The sequence below is a fragment of the Zeugodacus cucurbitae genome, chromosome 2, assembly GCF_028554725.1.
Source record: "Zeugodacus cucurbitae isolate PBARC_wt_2022May chromosome 2, idZeuCucr1.2, whole genome shotgun sequence".
In the NCBI taxonomy this organism is placed as follows: domain Eukaryota; kingdom Metazoa; phylum Arthropoda; class Insecta; order Diptera; family Tephritidae; genus Zeugodacus; species Zeugodacus cucurbitae.
In genome coordinates this window covers 6,050,651-6,075,979 of record NC_071667.1, presented here as the reverse complement: position 1 = coordinate 6,075,979, position 25,329 = coordinate 6,050,651, and the positions used below count along the sequence as shown (strand labels likewise).

General features: G+C 36.5%; 3 protein-coding genes across 7 annotated transcripts; 2 read left to right on the top strand and 1 right to left on the bottom strand.

Moving 5' to 3' along the window:
* Positions 1 to 225: 225 nt before the first annotated feature.
* LOC105214088 (vacuolar protein sorting-associated protein 45) lies at positions 226 to 2,385 on the bottom strand. Its single transcript, XM_011187285.3, has 4 exons — positions 2,176 to 2,385; positions 1,904 to 2,102; positions 761 to 1,842; positions 226 to 684 (listed from the first exon to the last, which is right to left on the bottom strand). Exons 1-4 carry the CDS (start codon positions 2,266 to 2,268, stop codon positions 331 to 333), a joined length of 1,728 nt encoding a protein of 575 aa, XP_011185587.1. The 5' UTR covers positions 2,269 to 2,385; the 3' UTR covers positions 226 to 330.
* A 427-nt stretch (positions 2,386 to 2,812) lies between these two features.
* On the top strand, positions 2,813 to 25,222 carry LOC105214090 (HEAT repeat-containing protein 5B). Of its 5 annotated transcripts, none has more exons than XM_011187292.3 (11): positions 2,813 to 3,101; positions 13,746 to 14,162; positions 14,592 to 14,739; positions 14,835 to 16,309; positions 16,389 to 16,662; positions 17,756 to 17,788; positions 19,042 to 19,917; positions 19,981 to 20,949; positions 21,033 to 22,998; positions 23,402 to 23,416; positions 24,217 to 25,222. In XM_011187292.3, exons 2-11 carry the CDS (start codon positions 13,825 to 13,827, stop codon positions 24,543 to 24,545), a joined length of 6,423 nt encoding a protein of 2,140 aa, XP_011185594.2. In that variant the 5' UTR covers positions 2,813 to 3,101; positions 13,746 to 13,824; the 3' UTR covers positions 24,546 to 25,222. The 5 variants fall into 5 exon arrangements, with proteins under 5 accessions (XP_011185594.2, XP_011185589.2, XP_011185592.2 ...); XM_011187287.3 differs by lacking the exon at positions 2,813 to 3,101 and adding an exon at positions 8,876 to 9,881; XM_011187290.3 differs by lacking the exons at positions 2,813 to 3,101; positions 17,756 to 17,788 and adding an exon at positions 8,876 to 9,881.
* LOC105214091 (uncharacterized) lies at positions 5,320 to 7,103 on the top strand. The gene has a single exon (XM_011187293.3). It carries the CDS (start codon positions 5,943 to 5,945, stop codon positions 7,005 to 7,007), a length of 1,065 nt encoding a protein of 354 aa, XP_011185595.2. The 5' UTR covers positions 5,320 to 5,942; the 3' UTR covers positions 7,008 to 7,103.
* Positions 25,223 to 25,329: the final 107 nt, after the last annotated feature.

Genomic DNA, 25,329 nt, shown 5'->3' with positions numbered 1-25,329 from the left:
GATTGTTTAAAAATGAAGCAAAAATAAACCTCAAGAAAACTCAATAAATGCGACTATACACAATTTACAAGTAAACAAAAATATATTTTCATTGGAATGATTGGATATTATTAGAGCGCATAACTAACGTAGCATTTAATGAAATCCAGCTTTCATTTTCAACGACCAATCTTACATAAGCATTTCAATAAATAGTAGAAATAAATAAAAATATTACAAGACATATGTAGGTGTAAGAATATTATAGAATTAATAAATACATATTTATATTTGGTTATACAGACATAAAACACAAGTATATACAGCCTGTTGGAAAGACACAGGGCATAACTAATAGTTATCACTGGAAATGTATTTCAACATTGTTTTTGTATGTTTGAATTGTATGCCATCAGTGGCGTTCAACACCTCATTTATGAAACTCTCTGAATTGTGTATAGTAGTGCCACCCAATACCACTTTATAACCGGCATTATTAAGCTGATGTACAGCAAGTGCTTCTTCATATGTCGCACCACCAATCATGAACACGACCACCTCTTGCGGTGGACGACGAAATGGAACAAGCTCAGAGTTGATCGCTGGGTACATGGGGTCTAGTTCACGACCCTTGAAAACCTCCTCCAATGTTTCTTTGAGTAGCGGTGTATGTTGTGTGAAAACGTTCTCCACGCCCTTTAAACCCTATATAAAGAAGACCATAGAAGAAAACATTTACATATACAAATTAGTTGCTGCTTTCGAAATTATTGTCTCCAACCTTAATTAAATTGCGGGTCAGTTTAACTGCATCGGATATGCGCACTAAGTTGAATATTTCTCCCTGCCTCATATGCGTACCAGCATATTCAATTAAACTAGGAACTATAGCTGTTTTTCCACCACGTGTTTTAATAATTTGCAATAAGCTAGATGTATCACAATTGGCGTGTCGTTCATAACGTAACGCATAGAGTGCCACTAATTTGATAGCATCATCCACTAAGATGCGTTCATCGGCTATAATTTTTCGTATGCGCTGCAACTGTGCCGAATGCTCTGCTTTACAGGCAACTTCTTGTTCCAATTCAGATACTTCGAAAAGATTTCGTTTAGCGGTAAGGGCCGACAATTCACCGATTATGCATAGATGTTTCTGTACCGTTCCAGACATTTTCTTAAACTGGGGATATGTCTCAATGAAATTCTTCATGTCAGCTATGCTTTCCACCTTTTTCTGATCCTTAGCTTTACGCTGAAACTCCTCCATTAAGTTTTTGATTGTCGAACCGATTTCACCGAAATTTGCATACATATTATTGCCGTAGAATTCGTCTTGATCACCTGATAAAACTAGCTCCTTATAATCTTTCGGTATACCAGGTATGTTGGAGAGATCAACACGATTGTTATGAATATTCAATAGTTCATGTACCATTGCTTGATACGTCCATTGATGTAATAAGGGCGTAACCGGATCGTCTCGACGATCCAATATAAGCAGTAATGGTGGTGCTGCACCATTCTCATATGTTCGTGAAAAATCAAAAAGACTCGACTCTTTGCAAATTTGCTCAAATATTTGTTTTGCCAATGTTTGCGATACGGCTGAACCGGCACGGTACCGTATAACCGGATTGAGCTTAAGTGATAATAATACAGCCAGTACCCCTTGCACTGTGCGTCCCAGCGCGTCAGGCAACCAATTTAGACGATGCATACTGCAGTTTATGTTGAGTGAAAACAAATTTGGATTGACACAAAGATAATCTGCGTACACTTCTTTCACTTCGCGCACTGACTCACTTTCATCGCATTCTGCCAGATATTTAATATCCGTCCGTGGAATGATGTTGCTGAAATCTATTGATAGAGATAGAGAGATGGGCCCACACGAAAGATTTCATAGAATGTAATCACTTACAAATGAAATATGCTCCATATTTAGGGCTTCGAAGTTCATCGGCTAACAGCTGTATATTTTGTTTGGTAGGCCTGATAAATACTATGCATTTAAGATTTTTCATGCGCTCATTAGAACGACCCGAATCAAGACGTTCAAATAAATATACCTCACGTTGCAGCATGTCCGATTGACTAAAAGCCATTGATATTATACTTGTCTACAGATATTAAATTTAAAAATTAATGAAAAATCAGTATATGTATGCACATATGTACTCTATAATTACATACCGTATCTTTGTCCAGCAATATAGTCTTCATTCCCGGTCCTGATTCGTTACACATTTTTTCTACGTACAATTTTATTGATGTAATTAAATTCATGATTGCAAAGAAATTGTTCAAATGCAAAATCAGTTAGTAAATTTTAATTTTTTCTTGGTTCTACAAATTATGCTCTTTGCTAAAAAAAACAAATCTTATCTGTAAATATTACCGGATCATTTAAAATTATATCAAAATAAAACTGATTAAAATTGCATTTCAAATTAATTATTAAAATAATTATTTAAAAAAAAATACCAGATATTTTTTTTTTATTGAAATAAACTTCCAATGATATTTTAAATTAATATTTGTAATATATTTGAATTAAAATGGGATAAAAATGGTAACACACTTGAACAGCTGACTGCCTGCTGTTGCATTTTTTGGGCACTTTTTTTGAAAAATAAACAATAATTTTAATTGTATATGTGATTTAGAAATTAAATTTATTATTATTGTTAGTATAAATAAATTATTGAAATCTTTAAATTATATTATAACAAGAATTAAAGTGGTTTTCTAAATTAAATAACACTATATTATTTCAGTTACCAATTTTGAATAGTTGACTCGGAACCCTCTGTCTGAATGTCAACAAACATTGCTACCAACTTAATTGCGTTTATCATAGACACCATTTATCAATTAAAATTTTAGTTATTTTTGTATATGTGCAGAAAATTAATAAATACATATTGGTTTCATCCAGAGTCAATATAATTCTATTATAATATAAAATAAAGTGATGTAAAGTTAATACTTAGTGTAGTATTTATCTATGTGTGGTTGACTTACAAGTGCCTTGCTGGCAGGTTATTAATAAATAGAAATATCAGTTGTGAAAGTGTATCATAACATATTCCAGTGCATAGAAATCTAACTCCATAAAGGTAAGTTCAATATTTGGTATACAAAAATATATAATTTAAAAGTAAATATATAAATACATAATTTTATATAAACTAATATAAAATAAAGTAGATGGTATAGATGAATACTGGCCCAAACAAAAACTGGCATGTATTTAAGAATCTCCACTATATAAATATGTATTCCGTGGTGTGACACCATGAAGCGATATGTATAAAAAAAAAAATAAACGACTAATAATGAGCTTAATTTCTTAAGAAACAAATTATAATATAAGAATTCTATACTTTTCTTTACAAAAGTTGTAAGTAGTAGGTACCTCCTCCATATCCTGAATATTCGTATAATGTGTCGACGGTAGCTTACTGAACAGACGGACGCGACTTACTTCAGATAAGCACTGAATGCTATTCACAGAAGAATTATTAACACTTTCTAAGCTCGAGTTGCACTAGAGTAATTGTAGCAGATTAAATTCCTAATAATCCAGTATTGGCGCTGACTTATCGAACACATACCTACATGCAATGAGTTCCCGTACGTTTACATGTCTAAATAAACCATCATAATATAACTTACGATCCAGACAGGGTTAGAAGCTGAAAACAAACCATTGGCCAGATCAATTCCGGTAACGCAGAACCGGCTGTCGTGGGAACTCAATCCCGTTGAGAGAGGTGGTTTCCGGGACCTTTAGGGTTTAGAAATTTAGTAATATACACTATAGAAGGAGGCTTTTAAAAACGTTAAATTATTTCTGTAATAAAATAAAGTTTTCTCTGAAATGGTTAGTATATCCTGAAGAATATGCATTAAATATTAAAAAAAGGATTTCTCTGAGAAATTTCAGAATACTTCACATGTTTCTTGCGTTGAAATCATGACAATAACGGCAAGTGGAACTCCACATGCATCGCTTTAAAGTTTCAATAAAAAGTAGGTTGCGCAACTCATTAAACCAGTTTTTCATTTACTGTAAATATGTCCATTTGTATCATCTGGGTTGAATAAACTTTAGTTGGTAGTGAAGAATGACCAAATACTGTGGCACAATATTTAAAATCTTAAATTTAGCCAATAAGACTTTCTTTTCGAATTTTAAAAAATCATTAATAACTAAACACTATTGGTTACAAACATACACACAAATCGTAAATATAATATCGTAATAAAAAAAAATAAAAAGATACATATTTCTCTAGTGACCCATTTACCCATTTGTGGACACTGCTTGTATAAGTATATATATGTATATAGGGAGGTGTGAATGCTTTTCAGCCCGAACGAGCATTCTATCATTAAATAACATAGTTACCTGACTGGTTGGCGGTTTCACATATTTTAACAGATGTTTTGCTTTTACTTAGTTAACATAATGTATACTGTAGTAGGTGCATCAACCAGCTGGTAACTTCATACATACATTAGCCAAATAGTAATCGCGTGTTATTCGGTCATCAAATAAAAGTGAAAGAACACACAATAGCATAGCCTAAGAAGAATTTCAATGATAACTTGCGACAACTATACTACAATTATGTATTCTGACCAAGCGATTATTAGGGAACGTTTTCAGAATAACTAATATATAAAGAGTTAGAAGGTTCCATTCGAGAAGCCGTTATACGAGTAGCATCGTATTGCAATCATATTGCACTGTCACTCATATGATTGTAACAAGTAACATAATTTATACGCATTTTTAACATTTTTTTCATATTTTTTATTAATATTGTTTTTTTATACACATTTGGAATTCAGTTTTGTATATTGTATTTAAACATTTTATGTTTCCCTCTATACTGATACCCATTAAAAAATAAACTTTACCTGTTTATTACATAAATATGAATATTGAACATTTATTGATAATGATTTGAGCTTTTGATTTTATTCTTTATACTCCTTTGTGGCGTTAGCAGATTTCTCATTACTCAAACATACTTTTATACTTACATTTCTATTAAAGTATACAATTTTTATTAATGTTAAAGAAAAATATCAGAAACTCTGGAATCTCATTAGTTTTTCGAGCTGGAATTACTTCTTGATGTAGTGTATATTAATATACATATGTACATAAGTACATATATGTAATATAAGTATTAAAGCCAATTTGAATTGAGAAGGTGATAATTTGAATCTCAAACTGAACCGTAAATAGAAAATTTAATAAATATCTGCCCGGAGTGCGTTTAGTTATTTAATACATAGCCTCGACTGGTGCAACTTTAAACAATTAATAAAAATAAGTAACGAGCTGTTGCTTTGTAAAATTATTACTAAAAAAATTCATAAATTGTAAGAAACTTTATATTTATTATGCATATATGTATACCGCCAAATCAAAAAAAGCCCTTCCAGGGCCAATTTACAATCAACTTTAAAACATACGAATTAACTGGTTTGGTCAGTCGATACGAATGTAGCGGCCTTTTGCGGACTTTCTAAGAGAATCAATACACAAGAACAAAGCGATTATCAAAAATTCACCTTTCTCATCTGCGCCTAACTTCCACGAAATTATATTCCCTACATATTTGTGTGTGTATGAATGTTCAACCGTTCACCTTAATACAAGTAGTTGTAGTGACAAAAGAGGTTTTGAACTTGCGCGACGCATTTTACCTGTGTTCGTGCGTCAAACGGCGAGATCAGAGCTCAGTCTGCTTGGTAAACTGCTTTCGAATACTTGTACTTAAAACTTTTCGGACGAGTCGCGAACATTTTTAAATTAATTAAAATTTTAAACATTTCCTTTTACGTCGTACAAAATTGCCAATCGACAACTTTAAAGATGAACGAAATCAATGAGTAACTCAGTTTAATCACATATATATATATATCTAAGTGTACCAGAAATGAATTTGGAAAAGTCAGTTATTAGACAAATGTTGTGTCTACTTTTAATCAGCTACGTTAATTTGCCAGGCACTTTGGCTGCGCCAAATCTACTCACCAGTTATTTGCCAGCTTCCATGCAAGCGCTCGCCTACTACATCGACTTTTTACAATATGAACCAATATCGTCGACAACTGTCGAGCCACCGTTTAGTGTGAGTGACGACGAATTAACGAATATATTTAATGCTTCACCTACGACCACACCGCTACCAATCCGTCCACCAACCAGTGCGTTGTCCACGAACAAGCAGCCATCGACATGGGTCTCAACGACTAGCCGGCCAAATTGGAGCAGCACTTCCAACAAGCCATCACAAACCGTTAGCACCACAGGGTCTGGTTGGTGGAAACCACCCAATTGGTGGAATCCTTCTACAACAACTACAGCGAAACCTACAGTACCACCAACTCCTACACACAGGCCCGGTTTGTATGCACCTATGAAATCGCCACTAATCAAACCTCGATCTGAAAAACGTGTCGGTTATGAGGTATTTGATGAGATTGGTGACAACACCGAAGGTTTTGATAAGTTGACATTGGCGCTAATTCGCGATATACAAACAGAGGCGGAGCATGATGAATTTACCAACGATGTGGAGTCTTTGGACAACTTTTTGCGCCTTTACGATGACAACTACGGACGAGCTGCTTTCGATGACGACAATGCTGTGAATCGTTGGTCAACCACATCGACTGCGGGTAAAAAACGTGTACCGCCAACTAAACCCTATGTCGAATTTCTACTTGTCTATGATCTGCTAAAACGCGATGCCAAAGCCGCTAACCTAAGCAAATATGAGGGTTATTCGGAAGAATTGTTAAGGGACTTACACGATTTGTCCAGTGCGTCGGCGGAGCGTCAACTGTATACACTTTTCAAACGCATGATCGATCGTGGTGATGTGCAACGTAGTGATGTCGTCTCTCGCTTACAAGGTATAATGAAAGATTTAGCCAACCCCCAAAGTGCTACTGCCAAGGAGTTACGCTACATTCCAGCCATGCCATTTGTGCCATGATTTTCAAATACGATGTATGAAATATTCCTTTATAATTCAATAAAATCAATAAACCTATGAAAGTATAAGCAACACACATACATATGTATGTTTAAACATATCAGAATTTTGAATCTTGAATCTAGATCTTGTTATCTATGTAGGTAGGATTAAATGGTGTCCTACGTCAACGCAATGGCAATAATTATGTTTTCTTTTCTGATTTTCTAATATCGTCTTCAGCAAACAGCGATATTTACATCATTTGCATTCGCTGGTTTCATAAACCATAAGCTTATAATTCAAATTCATGTGCTATCTGACGCTTACGTCTTCAGTAAGAAAATTTGCCATTGCATCCTCCTCTTTGTGGTGAGCTTTTTGAGCCTACTCAAAATGGGACATTCTGGTATTGAGTATGCATATGCATTCTTTCAGCGTTTTTTAGCTTAGCATTGTGTACAAGAATTCGACTGATTTTTTGGAAGTTTTAAAACAATATTTGAGTACAGTTGCAGTGTCAGCAGCTAAATTCAAGGAGATGCAACTACAATTTCACTCTCATAGTATATGCACACAGATGTACAAATACGAACATACACTATTCTGAATCATTTTGGTCTAGAAAAGGTAATACAAGATGAAAGCAAATGAAAACAATAGCAACTTGAGTAGCAGGAATGAAGAAGCACTGGAAAATGTAAGAGTACAATGGAAACAAGAAAAAATGTAATGAAAGGAAGGCCCGGTGTTAAATAAATATACATCCATTCAAGTGCAAATGTATCCGTATGTGCAATTCTATAAAATACCCTATAGGGTAATACTGTTGTTTAAAACTAGTTCGGTTCTGATGCATCAAACACCAATACTAGTTTACGCTAACGCAGGATATGTTCCTTCACAGGAAACAGGAATTTATCCCACTGTACACATGTTAGGCAAGCTATTACTTTCACACTGAACATGTAATGTTTCCAAAATAGACTATTTTCTCTCAAAATTGTTAGTGTAAAATGAAAACGAAATCTTTACAATCCAAATACAGTTAAACTTTCATAACTCGAATCACCATAATCCATAAAAAAACTTCGAGTTAGAGAGACGTCCGAGTTACGGAAGGTAATTTGTTTGAAATTTGACTTATTTTGCCAATTCAAGAGCTCGAGTTATGGAAGACTACGAGTTATAGAGTTTCGAACTTTTCTATTTTGTAGCTGGGCTAATTTTGTAAACGAAGTGAGAAATTTCCCAAACGCATGACACACAAAAATATAGTAACACTTTGTTCGCATGTGTTTTGTTTCTTTGAGACGCTTCCTTCAAATGACGCGGAGGTGCCGCAGTTCGCCGCTGTGCACTTTTTCAAGCTCCACAGAAGTATGCCAGCACTCATGAGAGCAAAATACACTCACCGCACTCAATACGCTCACCACCAACACCACCGCCTGTGCTATTGCCAAACCATAATAAGTTGGACTTCCACCATTCTCCACCACCCGCCGCCTCCTAAAGCTTTTATGATTGTAAATAGTTTTATGGAACATAATCAGAAACAGTCAGTGATGTTGACTTCTATGTTGGCGTTGATATTTATGTAAATAGATATATAGCTTGACTCTTTGTCGACACACGCATTGTCGAACATGTGAAATGGTTTCAGCGATAATAATATACGGATGAACCATATATGTATATGTATATATATATGTGTTTGTACGTATGTAGATATATTTAATGGCAAGCGTTTTACAGCAGCTATTGCCCCGGAAAGGAATGGTGGCATCACACCACTTGTGTTTCCTTGCAATCTCTCGCGTTTGTTGGCGAGCGAATGAACAAGGCGGCCAGCGAGGCAGCACAGCGAAACAGGCAACTAGCGCGAGACAGTCATTTTTTAGATGCAAGAGGCAACGGACGGTCGAATCGGAATTATAAATCGCAGAGACGGTGTCTACCCATGTAGTTAGAACAAAACTAAGTGTGAATATATAGTGTGTGGAAACGATTAAAAGCAATTTAGTTTGTGAAAAATTAATATTGTTCGTCGTGTGTATTTCGGCCTTGTTCTTACATGTAACCTATCCTATACGCGTACCTGTTTCTGGTTTGTGTGTGTGTATATATGCGTCACAGTTTTATTTTACATTTATGAAAAACTGTGTTGGTGCGGCACTCAAATAAAACTATCTGTAGTGTATGTAGACGATACAATCTAAAGAAAAGAAACATAAAATATTTCACTGGAGATTTATCAATATTGTATGTTTCCTCTGCTCGAATAGACTTATTTTCATGTTACACGTGAATTGCTACCATTCGTCTGCTAATTATTGATTTCTTCGTAAGCATTGGGAAAGAAAATGCAAAGTTTCAAAGGCGAATAGCGAAGAGATTGCGGCAAAAAGAATACCTACGCAAACATCGTTCCAGTCATTGTTATTGTTATGGTCCGAGTTGCAGTGCCAGCCGAATTCATACATATGTACATACCATACATATACACACAGTTGATGGACCGTGATTCAGTGTCGGCTTCTTTGCTATAAATAAACATATATTATTTTTGCTCAAGTCTTCCATAAAGTCTTTGACCATTGTTAGACATGTTATATTTTCAAAATTTGTATTGATAGAACAGTTTAACATAAAGCACTAAGTGTAAATATGTATGTATGTATATTGAAAAATATGAAAACAATTAAAAACACTTCTGAGAGTGTACCATTAAGTGATCGAGTGAAAAAAAATTAAATTTGTTTGCTTTGTTAACTACCAATAAATACATTCAATTGAACGGCTGACCAACATCTGCAGCTTAACGAAAATGGAGAATTTGCAGAATTTTGCCCGGACGCCACAATTTTTGCGCAAAGTCATAAATGAAGCAAGAAGGTAAACAACTTTTACATTAAAGTAAATTTCTTTACTTACCAATATGACATTCACATCTTTAGATATACATATTTTCTTTATTTTTCGTACTAAGTAGAACGACTAGGAAACTATGAATAAATATTAAAGTCTTTCCTCGGTGTTAATTTTCAGTCTACACTTCTTCACTCCACAGTCCATATATGCTCTCTCCAAAAAAGGTTAAGCCAAAGGGACGTTCACAGCCTTACACAGTCTTACCAAACAATGAAATCGTGTAGCTTTCAGACACTAGTGAAAGACAGGTGAAGAGATTTTTGCCTGTTAAAACATCACACTGGAGAAAACGCATTATACGTCTTGATATAGAAACTTGCTTGAGGCACTACTAACTTTTAGGAACATCCCAGTAATTATTTTGTTTCAAATATATATGTTCTAACACATACCAGGTGGTATTTATTTAGATTTTCCCGTGGATTTTATAGTCGAAAATAAAACAACATTCTCACAAAATAGTGATCTCTCTTTTTTGTTTTGAACGTTTTGCTCAAATAAGATCAGCGGCGAGATACTCTTTTGATCCGTCAACAGAAGTTCTGTTAAACATTTTATAAATTGAGACTGAATTCTGCTCAAAAACAAAATCTTGTAATCAAGAAGCATAAGATATCGAAATAAACCTGATTTGCAATGAAACCCATTGACAGTTTCTGTTGTTGTTGTTGTTGTTGTAGCGGCATAAAACATTCCCCAAATAATTTTGAGGAATGCTGCCGATTTGACAGTCCTTGGCCGGATAAAAATCCGGGTCCGTTCCGGTTACGTAGAACCGACTGTCGTGGGAACGGATTGACAGTTTCTGATTTGATTTGGCTAAGGTTGGACAATAATATTGATGATAATTGTTTAATAGAACATAAAAGCTTTGTGGATAATGTTGATATCCGATTATATGTATATACATACTGTTTATTTATTTGCAAATATATTTTTATTAATGTTTCATACTATATACGAGCGTACTCATTTACAACTATCACCCGTGTTATGTTGCTCATGCATTCGTGTTAGCCAGATTATGGACTCTGGAATGGTTAGTTAGGGTTGGTTTTCACTATAATTTGTTTAATTTTTTTTGCTCATTGAAAAAGCTGTGGTGGTGGTTAGTGGCAAAGTCAGTTGTTGCTGCACCGTGCTCGCCTCCGAGGATGTTGTTCCTTTTTAAATAAGTTGCTGCCAGATACATAATGCATATGGTTACATGCACACACGGTATACACACATGCTTCACACATATCCGTAAGTGTACTTATATTCTACTCGTGTCAAAGGTCAACATTTTATGTACTCAAAGGCATGTAACTGCGGGCACTAGCACGCAGTAAACACCTACTTGTGCTAACGTGAGTAGGACATGTAATACTTTTCAAAGGTTTTTAGTTCAAAATTCTTATCAGCATTTTTAAGTGAGTGACATAATTTCATTTTTAAGTTGTTGCTTTTTCTTAATTATGCAATGATATAAATACATACAAACACATCATTAAAACTCCTAACAATTTCGTTGTTTTTCCAAGTATGTTATGCTGTTAAAGTAGGATTTTACGATTAATCGAGGTGGATCTTAGTTTCCAGTTTCGGCTGGTGGGTGCTAAAGTAACGTGTAAATTTAACGTTTTATATGTGAGAATTGATGTACATGCGTACATTTGTATGCAATTGTATAATGCACACATTACATTTTCCTTGTTTGATTATTGGGCGATAAAATAAATTATATTTACGTATTTTTGGTCGTACTATGATGAATTGTCGCAAGTACAACATTATTTAATACATTAAGTGCATTTGTTGATACACTTATTAAAATTAAATTGTATTCTTCCAAAATTAGACTTATATTAAAATCTTTTAACCGATCTCAAATAATCACATTTGTCCCGGACTGAAATGCGAATAACAAAAGAGTTTAATATAAATGCGATTCTTTGAGCACGGTATAGAAAATGTCATAGCATCTATAGAGGTTTGATGAACTACATTTTTGGACGAAAGTTGATCTACAGAGATTACTTAGTTTCCAATGCACTAATCAAATATAATATACAAACGCATGAACGTGATGTTTGTTTGTATCTCGAACATTAATATATATTTTATTTGTATATAGAATATATGAAATTTGTACGCTATGCTCTCATTTCATTCGCACTTTCAATGATTCATAGTTTTCAATCGAAATTCGTCAGTCGGACCGTCTGAATGGAAGTCATATATAATATGTGCTAATGTGTGTGCACACGTATGAGCACATTTAATTGGCATCGCAATTTAAATTAAGCAGTACTGTATTGTATGACAAACGCTTTGTATTTGGAGTGAGCAATGTTTTTCGAGGCGTTGATAACCCAATATTGGCAATGCGAAGACTACAATAAAACCTCTCTTTTAGCACCGATAACATTTTTGTAGAGCAAATACTGATGAGATGAGCCATAACCTATTGTAGTGATATCGCTGTCCTTACAAACCGGCTAATCACTGTAGCAGAAATAAGCTGATTATATTTATACTCTCGCAACAAAAGTTGCTAAAGAGAGTATTATAGTTTTGTTCACATAACGGTTGTTTGTAACACCCAAAACTAAACGAGTTAGATATAGGGTTATATATACCAAAGAGATCAGGGTGAAGAGTGGAGTTCAAATCCGAATGTCTGTCTGTCCGTCCGTCCGTCTGTGCAAGCTGTAACTTGAGTAAAAATTAAGATATCTTGATGAAACTAGGCACACTTATTTCTTGGCACCATTACTTTCGAAAATGAGCAAAATCGGACCACTGCCACGCCCACAAAATGGCGAAAACCGAAAACACAAAGTGCCATAATTAAACCATAAATAAAGCTATGGAAATAAAATTTGGTATGAAGGATCGCACTATGACGGGGCATATTTAGATGTAATTTTTTGGGGGAAGTGGGCGTGGCCCCGCCCCCTACTAAGTTTTTTGTACATATCTCGCAAACCAGTAGAGCTATATAAACCAAACTTTCTGCAGTAGTTTTTTTTAGCCACTTCCTAATACAGTCCAAAAATTAAAGAAATCGGATCATAACCACGCCCACCTCCCATACAAAAGTTAGGTTGACAATTACTAAAAGTGGGTTAACTCACTAACGAAAAACGTCAGAAACGCAAAACATAAAATATAAGAAATGGAAGATGAAAGCTGCACTCAGATTTTTTTACAAAATGAAAAATGGGCGTGGCGTCGCCCATTTATGGGTCAAAAACCATATCTCAGGAACTACTCGACCGATTTCAATGAAACTTGGTTTGTAATAGTTTCCTTACATTCCAATGATATGTTGTGAAAATAGCCCAAATCGCTTAACAACCACGCCTACTTCCTGTATACCAGAACTTTGAAGACAGTCTGAATCGTTTACTTTACAATATATAAAGTAAGCACTAGTGAAGATATCGGTGCAGAACTTTGCACAAATACTATGTTAATAGTGTGGCAGTCCCATTCTAAAAATCGCCGAAATCGGACCATAGGTTTTTAAGGCCCCATATATCGAACACGAGGACCTCGGTGCTTCTAACCTAATATTATGGTTTCCAACTTTCAATGGACTTTATACAATATATATGACGAATATGTGGGTCAAATTGTGTAATATATAATGTAAATAAAATTAAATAAATAAATTGCGAGAGTATAAAATGTTCGGTTACACCCGAACTTAGCCCGTCCTTACTTGTTTTATATAAATTTGTACAAGATCCACCATCAAATGTTAATTTCTCCTCACATTCTGTTTAATTAACGCTATTTATTGTAATTTATTTGTGTTTACGTCATTTTATTTACTTGCAGATCTTTTATTCGCAACGACGATACGTGCAACAACGACGAGGCCGACAGTGAGAACAGCGCCGAAGGATACATTGATGAAATGGAACTGTCACATAGTCTCACACTCAATGAGGAGGCGCTAAAGCAATTGCCAGAACAGAAACGTCCTGTCTTCATTTTCGAATGGCTGCGCTACTTGGAGAAAGTGTTACCAGTTGCTCAGAAATCGGACATAAAATCATGCCAAAAGAAGTTGGTTCAACAGCTGACGGAACACATTCAGGGCTCACCTGGTCCGCCAACTCGCAAATTGATAGCCAGTTGTTTGGCGACCCTCTTCTCGGTGGGTGATACTTTCATGCTGTTCGATACGGTGAATGCCTGCAACGACATATTAAAGAATAAGGATGATTCACCAAGCTATCTACCCACTAAACTGTGAGTTCTTATAAAATGTGTTGAAAGCTTTGGAATGTTTTGACTATGAGTTACAATATTTCATTTTCATTTAACCTATCATTTAAACATTTTACCAATATATTACAATTAAATAAAAAAATCATCAAATATGCTTGTTCCGCAACAAGTTTCATAAATCAGCGATTTGAGGATAATTAGTAAAAATACAACATTTAAATATCAATTAAAGCATTTAAAAATGACTGAAAAAAATTACTAATTTAAATTATCGTTCATTTATTATAATACACTATGCACCAAATAAATCATAACGACTTTTGCATGTCACATCAACCGTTTTCTCCTTTTCTTAGTCGAATATGTGTGGTTGATAGTCGACTTCCACTTCTCACTTTTTTACTTAATGTTTCCATTTTTTCTTAAAAATCCTTGTTTCTCTTCCGTTAGTGCCGCTATTTGCGTATTGGGGTCAATGTATGAGAAACTTGGCCGAATGATGGGACGCTCTTATGAGGAGACGGTTCAAATACTAATACGTACCCTACGCAATGCCGAATCGCAAGCGCGCGCCGAAATTATGATTACGTTAGAAAAGGTATGCAACACTTTCCACCACGCATACTGAGTAATGACAGTCATACCAAACTTATTAATAATTCCGTCTCTCCTCTTTCCAAACGAATAATATAGGTTTGCGCTGGCATGGGAACGGCCATTTCGAATGTTCACAAAGATATTTACAAAGCAACGAAGCATTGCCTAACGGATCGCGTGATGGCGGTACGTGTCGCGGCTGCCAAATGTGTGCTAGAGATGATCAATCACGCACCATTCCTCTACCAGACCGAACTTGAGAGTTTGGCTACGCTCTGTTTTCGCGCTTTTGACGGCAGCAATTATGAGGTGCGTTGTGCGGTCGCTAAATTGCTGGGCACGCTGTTGGCTTTTACGCAGCAACCACCAGACGGTGCAAACAAAAAGCCAGGCCAACCGATATCAGCAAAGAATCAGGCGCGTAATGTTTCACTCGATGAAGCTTTGGGTATATTAATGTCGGGTTTCCTGCGAGGTGGTGTCTCCTTCCTAAAGGGTACAGGTGAAATTATTAAAGGAAGTTCGAGTGTTAATCGAGAAGTGCGTGTTGGCGTGACACATTCCTACGTTGTTTTTGTGCAATTCATGGGCAGCGTCTGGTTGGAACGCAACTTAAGCACATTTCTAATGCATGCACTAGATTTGGTGGCAAACCCCAAGGCCGCCTCCTCACACGTCGATGCTGTGTATTCGCGCAAATGCATTAACTTCATACTTCGCTCGATTATCGGTAAAATGTTGGGTGAAAAAGCGCAGACATCAGCCTGCAAGGAGCTCATACACATTATAGCCAAACAAATGAACTCGATCGATTTCAATCCGGAAAACGCAAAGGATTCCAATCAAGAGACCCTTTTTAGCCAACACTTACTGGTGTGCGCGTTACAGGAGTTGGGATCACTTGTGCTCGGCTTGGGCACTACAGCGCAGAGTCTCTTGCATGATCATTCATTAAATTCTATTGATGCGACTTGCGCCGTGCTCGTTCATCCATGTGCTGCGGCACGTCTGGCTGCAGCTTGGTGCTTACGCTGTTTCTGTGTGGCTGTGCCGAGCCAAATAACACCACTCATTGATCGTTTCGTCGACGCCATCGAACAAATGCGCTCTTCACCCGAGGCCATCGCGGGTTATAGTGCAGCTTTAGCAGCAACTTTAGGTAGCGTACGCTACTCACCGCTTGGCATACCACACACCAAAGGCAAGGTGGTATTTAATACAGCTGAAGAGCTGTTACGCTCGGCATCGCAAAATAGTCGCATGTCACTGAATCGTACGCAAGCAGGTTGGCTCTTAATTGGCGCCATAATGACACTTGGTTCGCCAGTAGTTAAAGGTTTGCTTCCGCGTATGTTGCTGCTGTGGCGCAACTCATTCCCACGCTCGAACAAGGAGCTCGAATCAGAGAAGGCACGTGGTGATGCTTTTACCTGGCAGGTTACGTTGGAGGGGCGCGCTGGAGCGCTCTCCGTTATGCACAGCTTCTTACTGAACTGCCCAGACCTGGTAACAGAGGATATAACGCGTCGTCTTTTAACGCCCATCGAGAGTGCGCTCGCAATGCTAGTAAAGTGAGTAAATCTTAACAAAGCATTCAATAACATTGATAATTAATAAAAAAAAAATCATATTTATATTATTCGCGCCTAGTCTTTCGTCTGTTTTGAAAAGTTATGGCACACAATTGAAAGCGTCCGCAGCTATGGTGCGTCTGCGCTTATATGAGACGCTTTCACTTCTGCCGCCAAACGCTTTGGAATCATCATATACGCATCTGCTCCGCATGCTTGTGGCCGAGTTCACACTCTCCGAAAATCCAGCTAATACAACGAACTCTTTACTACGTGCTCTCTGTCATGGCGATGACTCTATTATCTTGGGTACGTGGTTGCAAGAGACAGACCATCGAACTATTGAGGATCAGGTGATTAATTACTGTTTTTGCAATATATTTTATTTATTCGTTAGAACTTTTTTCGCGAATGGATAGTTTTTTCATAAAATATAAAAAACATATATTTAAATCATAAAGTTCAGTAAGTTTTGATATTCAGCAACTTTAATCGTTCAATGTTTAATATTATCTATGTATAATATGTTTAATATTATCCAGAAAAAAGAAAAGCAAAATTACAAAAGAATTTGAGGGCGTTTAAAAATAGAATTCACTAGTTACTTAAAAATTTGCAAACTATTAAAAGGACTTTTAACAAATATTTTTATTATAATGAACATTATACTACTATCTAAAAAGGTGAGAATGAATTTTTTCTCTAGTGAGGACAGATAGACATTCATATGCACAAACAAAGATATGTATGTGAGTTTGTTATACTCTCGCAACATGTTGTACAGTTTTGTTCAAATATCGCTTGCTTGTGTCAATTAAAACTAAACGAGTTAGATATAGATCACCAAAGTGATAAGGGTAACGAGTGAAGTTGAAATCCGGATATGAGTCTGTCTGTCCGTCCCTGGAAACGATAACTTGAGCAAAAATATAGATGCATTTTTGGAAAATTGGTCGTGGTGCGCCACCTAATGGGTAAAATCGGGTCATTGCTTCTCTTAGCTCCATGTGTTATCTTAATATAAATCAAATAAATAAATTGCGAGAGTATAAAATGTTCGGTTACACCCGAACTTAGTCCTTCCTGACTTGTTAAATTGTAAATTCATCACTTAGCCAAATAATTTTCTGCACTTACATGTGTACATATGTATGTAGAAGAACATGTAGTACGTGTTTTCAAATCAGAAAAAAAATTCCACAACAATTTACAACAAAATCTACAAAAAAGCAAAACACCTTGAAAATTACGTGTTAAATATCCACACATTTCTAACAACCCATAACTACTTCCCCCTCAATTACACTGCTACCACCAACGCATAAACAACCGACCAACCAATTTAACAATCCTGTCGTCGTCACCAATGCCAATATAAATTCAAATACAACTGCTACCAACAAATGCCTTTGTACGCCATCATTTCTGTGCTAATCTTGCAAATAGATGGAACCTAATCGTAAATCCGATGGCGAGCATGTAAGTGTCGTTCTTATTATTGTTGTTAAACGTTCATGTTGCTATAGCCGCTATAAAAGTTAAGTTCTTTGGCGAAAAATGCACTTTTGAATTTTGTGTGTACATAGTACATATTTTTCTTATTGTTATTGGACTTCCTTTTGATTTTGCCTACTTTCAATATATGTATGTGTATGTATCTATTTATATTTTCGTTATCGTTTTGGAACCTAAACACGACAAGTGGCTGTGCTATGTACTTTTGAATTTAGTAAGACTCTGATGCTTTTGTGGTATATCTTTTTTTACGACAAAAACAACTTAAGTATACCCATATAGATATGTATGCATATTTTGGTTTGCAAGGTCTGTTTTATTTGGCACTAAAATTTGCTTCAGCTTTGTCCATCGTTTTTCCTTGGTTTTCTTTTTTTTTTTGTGCTTTCTTTTGTCTTGTTAAGTGTTTTTACTGGAGCGATTTTTTGGCCATTCGCCAGAAAGCCTTCCACTTATGTTGAAACTACTTTTTATATCGTTTGTATAATTTTTTTATCGATAGGCTTGAGAAAAACAATACATTTTGTGACCTTCACGTATGATATATGTATAAGTGATATCTAAATATAATCAATCTATATATCGCTCATTTACATGCCCGATTTTTCGGGAGAGCGGTTTAAAGTTTTCAATTGTCTCTTATTTAGCAAATATAGAAAAATGCCATAAGTTTATAGAAAAACTTGTGTCATTTAATATATTTAATAAAATGATGAGCATAAGCATAAACGTGACCCCTTTTGAATTATGTCGTTATTTGTGAAAAATATAAATCAATTTCACTGTCATAAGTTAAATGTGGCGTTATTGCTGAAAACGCATCATGAAAAATTTAATTCCCTTTCCACAAAGATCGTTCTAACACAAAATATGTCGTTCTTTCTGAAAAGAAAACCAGATTTACCCTGTGACAATATGTGTTGTAGCACAAAATATGTCTTTCTTCCTGAAAAAAAACCATGCCTAATTCTGACTCAATTTAAATGTGTCGTTGTTGTGGTTAAAAAATATTGCAACATAACAATTTTAATAACGGGACATTCTTATTTCACGGATTAGTTTTCTACGCATCAGAATGAAATTTGTATACAATATGGACGATTACATGTAAATGAGCGATATGTACAATTTTTTAGATTTCTTAGTAAAAACATATTTCTAGGATTTTTGATAATTATCACACCTACTATATCTCATAACTAATTTTGCTCCTACAGCTGCAACCTAACAGTGCCGCCGGTTCAGGTGCTCTAGAACATGATTCCTGCTGCTTATATCGTCCACCAATTAGCGGTATGGTAGGCACGGCTGCAATTGCTGCTGTCGCCAGTACACAAGGAAACAAAGTTGATCAATGTCCTGGACCACTACCATTGGGAGTCGCTGTTATCGATATGTCCGTAACGTTGTTTGGTCTAATCTTCCCGAAAGTGGCTAATAAGCATCGTTTGCAAATGCTGGAACATTTCGCCGAATGTATACGCCAAGCAAAGAGTAGTCGTCAAGAAGCGGTACAGATGAATATTTTCACTGCTTTGTTAAGCGGTTTGAAAGGTCTCACAGACAGCAAAAGTGGTATAGGTCAGGAGGATGTGAAGAAGAGTGCTACTAACCTCGTTATTGCGGCATTGGTTAGCACGAATTCGACTTTGCGTTGTGCAGCTGGCGAGGCTATCGGTCGTATGGCGCAAGTAGTAGGCGATTCACGTTTTACCGCCGAATTGGCACAAAACTCATTTGATAAATTGAAATCGGCGCGTGATGTTGTCACCCGCACCGGTCACTCGCTCGCTTTGGGTTGCTTGCATCGTTACGTTGGCGGTATGGGCTCATCACATCATTTGAATACAAGTGTTTCCATATTGCTTGCGTTAGCACAGGATACCTCCTCGCCGGTAGTGCAAGTTTGGTCGCTTTATGCACTGGCACTTATAGCCGACTCAGGTGGGCCAATGTTTCGTGGTTATGTAGAGGCGACACTAACATTGAGCTTAAAGTTATTGCTTACCGTACCTCAGTCAAATATGGATGTACATCAATGTGTGGGTCGTGTTTTGAATGCTCTCATTACAACAGTTGGACCGGAGCTGCAGGTGAGTGTCTACATAAATAAAGTATATTCGTTATATTAATGTTTCTATCCGATTTTTTTATAGAGCAACAACGGCGCCGTAGGGGCAATGCGTTCTTCATTCCTTTGCGCCGCGGCCATTATGCAGGCACACACCGATCCATTAGTTCAGGCCGAAGCAACCGGTTGCTTACAGCAGTTGCATCTCTTCGGACCAAAATATGTTAATTTGAGTTCTTTAGTTCCGACACTGGTAAAAACTCTGTCGAGCAACTATTTAATGCTGCGCAAAGCCGCTGTGTCTTGTTTGCGACAACTTTCGCAGCGCGAGGCCAAGGAAGTATGCGAATTAGCACTCCAAATGACACCGGAACAATGTCCCAATCTTAACATCACTGAATATGGGCTTCCGGGTGTACTTTTTGCAATGCTAGACACCGAAACCGATGCCGAGATGCTGAAGAACATACATGACACATTAACGTCAATGTTGCAAATGTTGGCTTCCGATAATCTAAGTTCATGGTTGAGTTTGTGTAAGAATGTGTTAACCGTAGCCGTGGAAGGAACCTCTTTGCAGGACGAAGCTGGTGGTGTGAAGAGTGAGGCTATCAATAACAAATCTAGTGGCAGTAGTGATAATGCTAATAAAAATGAACGCGATGATGACGATGAGGAAGAAGATTATGATGATGTAACTGAGTATCACGCCGAGGAAAATACGTCCACTCATCCTGCCGTACAGCCGCGATGGCCGACTCGTGTTTTCGCAGCGCAATGCGTACGCAAAATTATAGCCACCTGTGAGGCAGCCAATCCCATACATCTTGACCTAATACAAGCCAAGGAGATGCAAATGATTAAATCACGCGGCGACTATTTGATACTCCATTTGGCCGAGTTGATACGTATGTCCTTCATGGCGGCTACCTCAGACTCCGATCAATTGCGTTTGGAAGGTTTACGAACTTTACAAGAGATAATAGATCGGTTCGCGAACGTTCCAGAGCCAGAGTTTCCCGGGCATTTACTTTTAGAACAATTCCAGGCACAAGTAAGTATCAACTTAGAATATGGTAATTACTTGCTCTTATTCTTGCGAAAAATTTATCTAAAAAAACATTTACTTTCCTTTAGGTTGGTGCTGCCCTCCGTCCCGCATTTTCACCGGATACCCCATCACATGTTACAGCAGCCGCTTGTGAGGTTTGTTCTGCTTGGATTGGTTCCGGTGTTGCACGGGACCTCAACGATTTGCGGCGTGTTCATCACTTACTAGTTTCGTCTCTAGACAAATTACATACGAAGACAAACAGTACTCAGTTATACAATGAATCAATGGCTACACTAGAGAAATTAAGTATTTTGAAGGCATGGGCTGAGGTATACATCGTTGCTATGATTGGCAATGGTTCTGCACCAGCTTCTTTGCTGCAAAAAAAACTCACCTCATCGAATACGATAACAGCACTTACAAGTGGTATAGATTTGGATGGTACGGAGGCGGCAGGTGGTGATTTCGGTGATTTTGAAAGTCGGGGTGAAAGCCTGCTCAATCTAGTTAAACCAGAGCTGGGCAACTTATCTACGCATTGGCTAGCCGCAATGAAAGATCACGCTCTCTTATTGCTACCTGCAGAATTTCAAAGTCAATTGCCACATGATGGTGGCGCATTCTACACTACTGATACGATCAACTCCTCCAAGCCACACTATTTGTCCTCCTGGCCGCCCATATTATATGCGTCTTCATTGTGGCTTAAGGACGAAGGATTTGCTGCATATGTAAATGCAAACGCTACAGGTGTTGATGGCGCTGCCTATGAGACCAATAACAACATTTCACACGGTTCACTCTCTGCCGATCGTTTTCATATGATTTTCGGTATTTGCATGGAAGCTTTATGCAGCACACGTACCTCAGAAAAGCCGAAGAATGTCATCAGTTGTTTGCAATCACTATACACAATTTTTGATTCCGACTGGGCACGCAAACAGCTGATTAAGAACAAAAGCTTAACTATTGAATTATGTAATGTTTTGCATCGACAAATATTAACACGCGATGAGCTGCTGGTTCAGCTACTTTGCATGGAAATACTAAAACAATCGATACATGCTGCGAAAGATGATCTTCAGTTGACACGCGATCAGCACCTTGCTCAAAATAAAAACAATGAAAACACAGACAACGCTCAACTGCAGACAGAAATTGAAAATTTGGGCGAAGGTGGGGAATCCGGTGAAATCGCACCAGGTACTTCGCACGTCTACGCTGTACTGGAAGTTTGTCTATGCGTGTTTGTGCGTCAAATACCCTCAATGAATCCAAGTGTCGCCAGCAAACTTAGCACAATTCAATTTAAACAGGAATTAGCCGCCAAAAGTAGTACTTCACAATCCTTCTTCTCTGTATTGGCAGAAGATAATGGTATGCTAGTGGCTAGTGGTTTGCAGTGTGTCGAGGATCTAACTGCGCTGTGCTCGCCTAAAGGCGCGCTAACCATTTTGCCAACCATCGTCTTTATGACCACTTCGATAATGCGTGAAATAGCCAACAAATCGGCCATCGATACAACCATACTTGCGAACACTGGATCCGTACAAGCGGCGTTGCATACGCTCAAATCTGTATGCACAGACCGTTGGACAAAGCATGAGTTGGTTTCCGCTGAATGGTTGGCAATATTGCAAAGCGCATTAGCCACTGTTATAGATATGACGAAAACTGCTGGCGATGAGGAAGAGCGTAAGGTGGATGAGGTCACCATGTTACTGGCAATTGCCGTCTTTATACTGCACACCCCCGCTTCAGTGGTGTCCACACCATCATTGCAATATCCATGTATTAATCACTTCCGACAGTGCATGCAGTCTGATCATTTGTCCGTCAAGTTGAAGTGCATTCAAACAACGCGTTCAATTTTCGCAAAAGCCGATCTTAAAATATCTACACCTTACATACACGCACTGGCGCCACGTATAATTGAGGGCTTATATGCCGAAGCAGCGAAAACGCCGCGCACCGATATGGAGCTGCAGATAACACTCGAAAGTATATTGACCGTGGAGACGTTGATTGAATTGGCGGAGCCGCAAAATCGTAAGTGAATTGGCTAGCTTTTTGTAATAACTTTTATTTGGTTTTATTTTGTCTCAATTAGCGAAAATCCTAATACGAATTCTCATGATTGAACAAATAGTTGGTTAATTTAGTTTTTTTGTTAGCTCAAATACACCAAGTTTGTTTGTTTTATCTTCTCTTCTTTTTATTCCTACCACTTCCCAAAATAATAATTGCCCTCAAACATTTATCATTAGTCAATATCATCATCAATAAGTCTTATGAAAATATCATTGTATTAAACGAAAAATATCTCTCTTTTTCTATTTATCCCTTTGAAAACGCATACCAAAATTTCACAATCATATCTCATTGAAATTGAAAAAAATATACAAACAAACATACCGTTATTGCGTTGAAACTTTTGTTTAAAAATCTATAGGAAACTTGATGCAAGGTAATTACCATACATTAATCAAAAGCTCAATTAAACAAAGCATCCACAGCTCAAATCGCTTTACATGTTTACTTATAAGGCTTACGATCCACCTATCCGCACAAATGCAATAGAAACACAACCACTTGTATTCACCATTTTACACAATTGACATTTAGCAACCACACCATCAAAACTAAATTGGATACGCGCTTCAAACTCTTCTATCGCGCATGTACTCTTCTATCTATAGCTCTATCTTAATTTCCTTGGCACTGTATTTAAAAAAATAATTAATTTTTAATTTGCTCCTTTTTTATTAGTTTGCAATTAAATAGTTTATAAAATCAATTTTTTTAATAAGTTCGTCCAATGAATTTATGTAGCATGCTTCGTTCATGAGTTGAATGTAAATTGGGGGTTTTACGTATGTAAATTTTATTTTGGTGGTAAATTTAACAGCGAATTTCACATATACAATGATTTTGGAAAAAATTTAAAGCAATTAATTTCGAATTTTAAGCAATACCTATGTATGTAAGTCCTCCATTATTCTTCTTGGACTTGAACATGTAACACAAATTATCCCACAAGATCGTTCAAGATCGTTAAGCTGAGTAAACCTTTATCAACAAAATATGTTTACATTTTCGATTAATTAAATCACTGCTTGAAATTATCCACTTGATCACAGTACTTTTTTCTGTGCATGTGTATACACCACACTATTTCGCAAAACTCAATTATTGAACACTCTACAATACAAAGAAAATGTGTTTAATTTTAACTGATCCTAATCCATTTATTAACGAATCTTACAGGCATACAAATGTTAACGCTACTGGTCCCTGTACTCATAAACTACTTGGCGGAGCCGGCAAAACTACGAACATTGCCGAAATATCAACGACACTTGCACGAACAAGCGTTGCAATGGCTAATGAAGATCGGTCCCAAATACCCCCAAGAGTTCAAAACATTAATGGGACAAACATTGGAGCTGCGCCAGAAACTCGAAGCAGCCATTCGCAACCAGCAGCAGTCAATTAGCATAGCCAACAAAGCAAGCGAATTGCAGATGCGCGGCGGTCTGACCAAACCGCAGAAGCCAACCATTAAATTGAAAACAGATTTCAGCAATTTTCAGTAAAAAGTAAAAAAAACATATTATATATGCAAAGGAAGAGTTGGTGGCGCGTTTAAGTCTACACATCTCCCAGCTTAGTTCTACGTGCATACATTTTCATATAGACAAAAAAATATATTGGGAAACATAATTTACTTATGTATATTTACAAATTCATGAAAATGGGATCAGCTAAAGAATGTCGAAATATGATTTGTATAGGCATTTGCATTAGCACAATAAATTAGCACATAATACATTTTAAAGAACCCATTGATATCCAGCGCATCCGAAAATTCTTGTATTAATTTGTCTTAATAATTTATTTAATGTAAGTCGATTAACATATCTTAATTTCACAAATGTATATTTGATTAAATATTATTGTTTTACAACACAAATTAACTAACACCTGAACGTAATTTCCACAGTATACAATACCAAATAAGTACTAACCTATGTATTAATTAAAATTTGTTTATCTACTTCATGAAAGGTCAAAATAATATTATTATGAATAAATAAGTGTAAAAGCATTGTAAAAAGTGAAGAAGTGAAAGAAAAGAACTTAATTGGTATTAAGGTTAAGGTACGCAAATCGTTGAGTTCGAAATTAAAAATGAGTTGTATGTGAATATTTAACAATTATTAACAAACAAAAAGTTAAATAAATTATAACTACAGAAACCATATATAAATAATTGTGCGTTTGTTTTTATACTGTGGCAACAAAAGTTGCTGAGAGAGTATTATAGTTTTGTTCACATAACGGTTGTTTGTAACACCTAAAACTAAAGTAGTTAGATAT

Bases quoted from the DNA above. Each gene is read 5' to 3' on its own strand.
- LOC105214088 (XM_011187285.3), bottom strand. From the start codon at position 2,268: ATGAATTTAATTACATCAATAAAATTGTACGTAGAAAAAATGTGTAAC. The intron at 2,103-2,175 runs GTATGTAATTAT...TAATATCTGTAG, and splicing joins TATTGCTGGACAAAGATACG to ACAAGTATAATATCAATGGC. The intron at 1,843-1,903 runs GTAAGTGATTAC...CTCTATCAATAG, and splicing joins ATATGGAGCATATTTCATTT to ATTTCAGCAACATCATTCCA.
- LOC105214091 (XM_011187293.3), top strand. From the start codon at position 5,943: ATGAATTTGGAAAAGTCAGTTATTAGACAAATGTTGTGTCTACTTTTA.
- LOC105214090 (XM_011187287.3), top strand. From the start codon at position 9,814: ATGGAGAATTTGCAGAATTTTGCCCGGACGCCACAATTTTTGCGCAAA. The intron at 14,740-14,834 runs GTATGCAACACT...CGAATAATATAG, and splicing joins TTATGATTACGTTAGAAAAG to GTTTGCGCTGGCATGGGAAC. The intron at 16,663-17,755 runs GTGATTAATTAC...TCTTGCAAATAG, and splicing joins ATCGAACTATTGAGGATCAG to ATGGAACCTAATCGTAAATC.